The 8,165-nt window shown below is 36.2% G+C and overlaps 1 protein-coding gene across 1 annotated transcript in view; it reads right to left on the bottom strand.

Moving 5' to 3' along the window:
* Positions 1–1,761: 1,761 nt before the first annotated feature.
* The window catches only part of RGS5 (regulator of G protein signaling 5), a 52,764-nt gene continuing 46,360 nt past the window's right edge, over positions 1,762–8,165 (bottom strand). The window contains exons 4-5 of the mRNA XM_032291550.1: positions 5,548–5,714; positions 1,762–3,364 (exon numbers count right to left, since the gene is read on the bottom strand). Of these exons, the coding sequence (XP_032147441.1) occupies positions 3,203–3,364; positions 5,548–5,714 (329 nt within the window). The 3' untranslated portion in view covers positions 1,762–3,202. The remainder of the gene's footprint in view (positions 3,365–5,547; positions 5,715–8,165) is intronic.

The raw sequence follows: 8,165 nt of genomic DNA, 5'->3' as shown, positions 1-8,165 counted from the left end.
TGTGTGTGTGTGTGTGTGTGTGTGTGTGTGTGTGTGTGTGTGTGTGTCAGGGGAAGATAGAAGATTATTCACATGCTTGAAGGTTATTCACACTGCTTTAACAAATCGACATAGAACATGCCTCCTAATTAACTGCAGAGTTAATAGTCTGTCTCTTTGTCCTGATGTAATTTAGATCTGAATCTAATTCCAGCCCTAAACTATATCAAACCCAGGCAGAAAAACTTAAGTTATGGGCAATTACCTGGGCTAGTCAGGTTTTTTTCTCAAGAGTGAGAACCATATTCTCCTATTTCCATTGACCACAATTTGGTTCCACCACCTTTGTACAGCCCCAATTCACTCCCAACTGTAGTTACGTTTTCACAGGGGATGAAAACTCTGGCACCACAGGGCTCTTGCATCAAGCTTCATGCTTTCCCAGACATTAACTCAAGAGAACACAGAGAGGAGGAGGAGGAGGAGGAAGAGGAAGAGGAGGAGGAGGAGGAGGAGGAGGAGGAGGCGGCAGAGGAGGAGATGGAGTGATAGATATTACACGTTTTTCCTGGAAAGATCACCCCACTTTTTCAAACTTCCCAGAATTAAAAGAATGTATTTTATTTGTATTACCATGGAAATTATTAGCGACACAGGATTTTTTCTAAGTTTCACCAAAAACTTTCAAAAGTGTTCAAAGAAATTTTCTAGAACAATTTCAATACATTTGGTTTATCATTTGGGGCTAGAATATTTATATTCTTTCTGATTTTATTACTTCATATGTTAGAAGAGTTTCTAACGTGTGTGTGAATATGATTTTAAATGTTAAGATTATATAGCTATAGATATAGATAGACATATATGTAGATATAATGTTATGATATCACTATAGGGCATTCTGTCTTCCATCCTTTTTATATCTCCACAGAACGGCTTTCATGGGGCTCTTTCCTGCCCTCTACCTCCTAGATTCAGCTTATTAAAAGGTAAAAGCCCATCTTATTTTCCACCAAAACGTCTACCCACTTTCATAGGGTGTCCAGTCAATTTCTGAGTACAGTTCATTGGCGTCTTCATAACATCAACCCTCCGGGTGAGATCTGTAATAGCTAGTTAATTATCTGGGAATTTTCAAACATTTGGATATTTCAAATAATGTGAATAAACTATTTGAATTTTATATTATTAGATTATATTTTTCTTTAAATGTTTTAGCATTTATGAAAAAATGCACCAAGATTTTGGATTTCTAACATTTTTAGCTGTATGAGAGGGTAAAGGGCTGGCACTTTATTAGCTTGGGGGCAATGTAGATAGGTATTGAAGCTGGTGCTGGAAGCACATCCTGGAAATTTTTATCTGAGTTTCTTGTCAATCTTACACAATTGCGTGTAATGAGAACTTCATGACTGCAACATTGATCTGGCCTAGTTCTGAACTGCTTGATGAAGGAGCGTTTTTTTGACACAAACAATGCTGGCAACTATGAATGAATTCACACCACTAGCAATTGTTGGCAGCATACCCAGCCACTCTACCCATTTTGAGAGTGTGAAATGGCAAGTATTCAGCAGGTCAAATTATCCTTGAAGTCACAAAAATAGGGAAAATCCAACAAGCACAGTCGGTGTTTGCCTGAAGAATACAGTCACCTAGTTGCTTCACTTTCAATATTCTTAAGAAATAACCAAAAAAATGAGCTACAAATATGGGAAACTAAGAGTGTGTGAATGAAAAAGAGCAACAAAAGGAGGAAATACAAGACTAGACAATGTAATATTCTACTTAACATTTCAGAATTTTATTAATCCTTTAAAAGTCACCCTCTTCCTTTTGAGTTAACTCAATATCCTCATCTCGATTACCCTCATACATGGTTTACTTTGATTTTGTTACTAAATTCTGTGAATCATTATTTAATCAAATCTATTAAAGATTAGAAAAAATTCTAGCAAGACTTATAATCATGAAATACGGAATTAAAAGTTTAAACCTACCAAAAATCCTATGGCCTATCAATTAGCTGTGAATAAGGCATATCAGGAGCATAAATCTGTGCTTTTGACTGTAAGTAAAATTTACTAATGCAGGAAGCAAAATAGTGAGGGAATATTGGGGTTGCTAAAAGATTACTTTTTTTTTTTTGCAAAATGCAGTGTACCTTAAATGTGTCTCACCTTAGAAGGCCTCTACCTATAGTCAGATTAATTTTTCTAAAGACAATTTGGTGTTTTGAAGACAAATGTCATTAGTCTATGATCATAGCTTTGTAGGACAATTAGCCATTTTAGAATTGACCATATTTTCTCTATTTAGTGTATAGCCATCTTGATATTTAGATGGGAGTCTACTACAATGAAGATACAGTTTCATTTTACATGATTGGATTTAGAAATTTGTGAATTTTACACTAATAAGAATTTTAAATAATTTGAAAATGCAAACATTTGACCTACAGTCTAGGAGCATAGATACATATAAAGTAGTTCACTGCTGACCTTAGATCATTGATTTAAAACAGAATTTGGTAACTATGGGCACGTGGAGGGGGGGTAGTGAGGAAGGTAAAAATAGGAATCTATACGAATTGTGTTCAGATTGATTTTGTATAAACACAATATATTCATGGTTGTATCTCTTATTTATAATACCTAGCTCACATGAAGGTGTTCCAAGGGAAGAATCAATATTTTAAATAACATGTTTGCTTAAAATATACAGTGGCTGCTTCGTTAAAATCTTATCACCTTTTATTAACCAAGTTCAGAAATAGAGGAGTGAGCTCCCTGGATCAGAACTGAAACAAGTGAGATCAATTAAGCTCCTTTGAAATAGGTCTGTCCACACTTAGATTTTTTTTCAGACCAATTTAGGTGGAAATCTATTACCTAAATCCACATTCATTGATACCATATTCTTGCTTTATATTTCTTTGCCTTAGGCAGGATTTTTCTGTGATTCCGATTGGGTCTGACTAAAACTGGAGACATCTTAATTTAGAACAGGGCAGGAAGAATTGAGTGGGGAAAGAAGGCCTTCGGAGAGTAGCTAAGCATCCAAAGCAGTGTACACAAAAAGAGTAAGCAACATCCCCTGGGATTTTTCCCATGTGGGTATCATTGAGCAAAGCTGCTGTGGGAAGATATATAGATTACTGGGAAATGCCGGGTTATTATGGAGGAAATAACTCACAGGATGATTTCACAGCCTGGCTAAATTACTACTTGATTAACTCCTGATAAAACTCGGAGCGCACAAAGCGAGGCAGTGAATCCTTTTCCATCAGGGAATGGATTCTTTTCTGGGCCATGTCAAAGCTGCTCAGGGAAGGTTCCACCAGGTTCTTCATTGTGATGTCCTTAGTGAAGTGGTCAATATTCACCTGTGGGCCAGGAAACAGGGTCACTAAGTAAACCTAGGTATAAAATTTGATGAGGGGTAAAGAGGGAGGTGGAATTTCTCATCAATAAAACATAAGAGGGGAGGAAAGTCATTAAAAAGTGAGACATGTCACATCTCACTTTATAGGTGATGGAGTAATGTAGCTGATGTTCCAACAGATGCATCCAACGGGTATCAGACAACCAGCCGGTATCAGAACTCCCATAGAAGCTAACACACACATTACTTATTTAATCCTTTACAACAATCCTAAGAATGATTCTTTTCTTTTTTAGAAAAAAAATACATATATGCAGAAGGTTAAGTGGCTTCCTCAAGATCACAGAACTGATAAGCATATTTGAATCTAGAAAATCAGAATTTGAATTCAGGTGTCCTGGTGCCTAATTTTTTTTTTTTTTTTTTTTTTAAGATAGAGTCTAGCTCTGTTACCCAGGCTGGAGTGCAGTGGCACCATTTGGCTCACTGCAACCTCTGCCTTCCTGGTTCAAGAGATTCTCCTGCCTCAGCCTCCCGAGTAGCTGGGATTACAGACACATGCCACCACACTCAGCGAATTTTTGTATTTTTGATAGAGACGGGGTTTTGCCATGTTGGCCAGGCTGGTCTCAAACTCCTGACCTCAGGTGATCTGCCTGCCTTGGCCAACCAAACTGCTGGGATTACAGGCTTTCTGTGGCCATCCCTAGTTCCACAATAGGCTTTTAATGTGGTTTTATAATTAGCGAAGAAAAAAGCAGATCAACTTCCCCGAAGTTTCTTTGAAATCAACAAAAATCTGGTCTTCAGTAGTCAATCAGTGGTATATTGACTTTTAACATCTCTAGCACCATTTTCTTGTAATATTTTGATATTTATGAGTAAATGTACCATTTTCCCAACTACAGCGTAAATGGCAAAGTCCAAGTGGGAAAATAAAGGATAAAGAAGAGTAAAAAGGGGGGAAAAAAGAGAGGCATTTAGAGAAAGGAATAGGAATGGGAAAGGAAAGAGGAACAAAGAAAAGTTGTAGAAATACTCGTCAGGCATTAATGAGTTCAGACCACTGAGATACTGGTTGATATAGTTTGACTCTGTGTCCCCACCCACATCTCACCTTAAATTGTAAAAATTCCCACAGGTCAAGGGCAGGACCAGGTGGCAATAATTGAATCATGGCGGCAGTTTCCCCTATACTGTTCTCGTGAGAGTGAGTGAGTTCTCACGAGATCTGATGGTTTCATAAGGGGCTTCCCCCTTCGCTCCACTCTCATTCTCGTTCCTGCCACCCTGAGAAGAAGTGCTTTCTGCCTTGATAGAAAGTTTCCCGAGGCCTTCCCCAGACATGCAGAGCTGTGAGTCAATTAAACTTTTTTTCTTTATAAATTACCAAGCCTCGGGTATTTCTTCATAGTAGCGTGAGAAAGGACTAATATACTGGTTGAATATCACTTATCAGAGTGCTTGGAACCAGAACTGTTTTAGATATCTTGAATTTTTTCAGATTTTGAAATATTTACATATACACAATGAGGTAAGATATCTTAATATGAGATCCAAGTCTAAACACAAAGTTTATTTATGTGTCATATATACCGTTAAACATAACATGAAGGTACTTTTATGTAATATTTTTAATAATTTTGTGCATGAAAAAAGTTTTGGCTGTATTTTGACAGAGATCTATCACATGAGGTCAGGTGTGGAATTTTCCACTTGTGGCATCCTTGTGCTGAAAAAGTTTCAGACTTTGAGGCATTTTAGATTTTAAATTTCCAGATCAGAGATGTTCGATGTGAAGAAGTTTTTACACCCACTTTTTAATTTAATCCTCACAACATCTCCACAAAATAGTCTCCATTATTCTTATTTTCACAAAGGAAAAAATTAGGTTCAGAGAGACTCAACAATTCATGCAAGATTTCAAATTGGTATGATTCCCGCTAGAGGTTATATGCTACTGAAGTGAGAACCATAAAACTAAAAGTCGTCTGAGCCGGATTCATGTTCATAAATACTTGACCATATTGTTCTGCCTTTATACTCAGTAGGTGCTTAATAAGGTGGCCAATTCACAAATAGGAATAGCCTTTGGCTCCCAACAGGAGGTCTGTGTCTCAGATGTAAATCCTTCCTGAGAGCTAATGAGCTACCCTTAACTGACCCACCTACCCACAGACCAACCTCTTTAGGAGCCTCCGTTTGAATGAATTCTTCATAAATTTGCTTTGCCTTCTCAGCCATCTTGGCAGGGGACTTGATCTTCTTGTAATCCTCACAGGCAATCCAGAACTCAAGGTTTTCCTCACTGAATTCAGACTTCAGGAAACTTTTGAAACTGGCAAGCCCATCTAGCAAGGAAAAAAAATCAGTTGGAGAAATTGATTTATTTACTTAACAAATGGCATACCTTTCTATACAGCCTAGTCTTACTATATAGCCTAGTCTTATTTACTTACTATTTTTGTTGTTTATGTAAGAATCTTAAAATGTTAACTCATTTAATCTTCCTTACAAACCTAAGAGGCAGGTGCTATCAATATCCCATTCTGTAAATGAGGTCGGAGAGATCAAGTGATTTTCCCATAATAACCAGCTGGTAAGTCGCCGAGCCAGAATTCAAACCGAGGTTTTGAAGTCTGGCTCAAGAGTCCATGCATTTATCCATTATTCTAAGCTACTTCTCAAGAGATGCATGATTCAGCTTCTTGGAAAAGAAACTGTCCAATAATGTCTGCCTGCTTTTTACTGCACCTGGACTGGAAGAAAAATACAAGGCCAACACAAATGTTGTATCTGTGACAGAAAGGGAAAGGGCTTACCAAGGCTATTCTATGCAGGAGCTTTAGCTCCTTCATATCTAGCTTCCTTTACCCCTTCATTCGAATGGAAAAGGAATGGGACAGAGATGGAAGATAGAGAACAGAAAACACAGCTCAAGCCCTGCTCATCGTATACAGCTGTAGGGAGCTCTGAAACTAGACAGAGGGATTTACCATGTTGTCTTTCCAAACAACTGAATACAATGTCTATTTTAGTGACAAATGTTTACCTATTTACATATTAAGGAACACTATTAACACTAATGCCATTTTGGACACTTAACAAACCACAAAGGAGAAAATAATACATTTAAAACTTGGCTTGTTCATGTAAGTAATGTTAAAAGTATCACTATGAACTACTTACAATTCTTTATTTTCTCTTTGTACAGATTATGTTCCAAGCACTGTGATAAGTCACTATGATAAGTAAAATAGACATGGTTCCTGTCCTAATGGCTTATAGATTCTGGAAAGAGTAGAAAGAAAATGAAGAAATAGAAGAAATACTTACACAATGAAAGGAAACTATATGAAAGGTAGTAACAGAATCATAGGAGAGTCCTGACTTCATCTGAGGCTAAGGGAAGGCAAGAAAGTAACATTCAATTTGAGACCCAAAGGATGAATGGAAAAGGGCCAGATGAAGTTACTGTACAGTGTACTTACCATGTCCATCGATTATACATCAGGTTTTCTTAACATGTTAAATTTAATATAGTTATGATTCTTTTTTCAGTGTACAATTGCTCATGTAGAATAAACTTTGATTTATAATTTAAAAACTATATATGTAATATATAGATATGATAGTCTATATAGATTATAGTATATAAATATAGATATAGCCTATTATATATACAGTTTTTAAATTATAAACTAAAACTATAAGACTAAAATTATAATACTATGTATATATAAGGATTCTTGGGCCTGATCCAGTATTTTCCTTCTCCTTTATGCTGAATATATATATATATGTATAATATATATATTATACTGTGTATATATATATATATACTGTATAATATATATATTATTCAGCATACATTAGACACACACACACACATACACACAAGCCAAAATTCTAACAAATGTATATCTATAGGGAGATAATTCATGTTCGTTTATTATCTAAGAAAAGTAAAGATTTCCAAAGGGAGGAGGGAGAAAGCTCTAATATTCCAGAGGCTGTGTCAAAATCACAGACCCACCCTCAGTAACATTTTTTGAATGTCACTTTGCCCCCCAGGGCAGAAGGCAAGATTACTGTCACCAGTACTTTAGGGTCCAGTTTTCTCTAATTTGCCCCCACCTGGAGACACGTCTGCATAACATCAGTTCTGCTTAGAGATCATATTTATGTTCTGAATTCATTTCCTTTGGCCTAATTTCCATGTATTCTTTTTCCCTATTCTTTTTATAGGCTCTAAATTTTCATTTATTAGTCATTGCCAATACATTGATTTCACACAAGCACAAAATGTATGCAATAATAAAGACACTATAGTTATCCATTTTCAATTTACCTTCTGTACATTTTTACTGTCCTCATACCCTTGGTACCCTGCAACAATACCCAATTTTAAAGAAGAATGGCTAGGGTGATCATTAATTTGCATTAGGGTCACCATCGATTTCAGGATTCAAACAAGACACTTTGCAATTTGGTCCCTTTTTCCTGTACTTACCCTAAATACATTTTTAATTGATTAAAAATATTTCTGGGAGCAATGGTGGGTATAATAAACAATTTTCAACACTTGCGAAAAGAAAGAAAAAGAAAAAAACATTTTTTCTAGAAACTTGGCTAGAAGAATCACTTTGAAACCATTTGATAACCTGTAACTGGTATTTCTCTCTCTCCTAGTATTTCCTACTATATTTCCAGCACTATTTGTCTGAATTTAGTGACACAAGAGTCAACATAAGTGCTAAAAGAAAAATATAAGACCTATTTCTCTCTCTGTCATGGTTAAA

The sequence above is a fragment of the Sapajus apella genome, unplaced genomic scaffold (assembly GCF_009761245.1).
Source record: "Sapajus apella isolate SASKATOON/1434 unplaced genomic scaffold, GSC_monkey_1.0 scaffold25, whole genome shotgun sequence".
NCBI lineage: Eukaryota > Metazoa > Chordata > Mammalia > Primates > Cebidae > Sapajus > Sapajus apella.
Note: the sequence above shows the minus strand (reverse complement) of the source record. Positions and strands in the feature narration are given on the sequence as shown.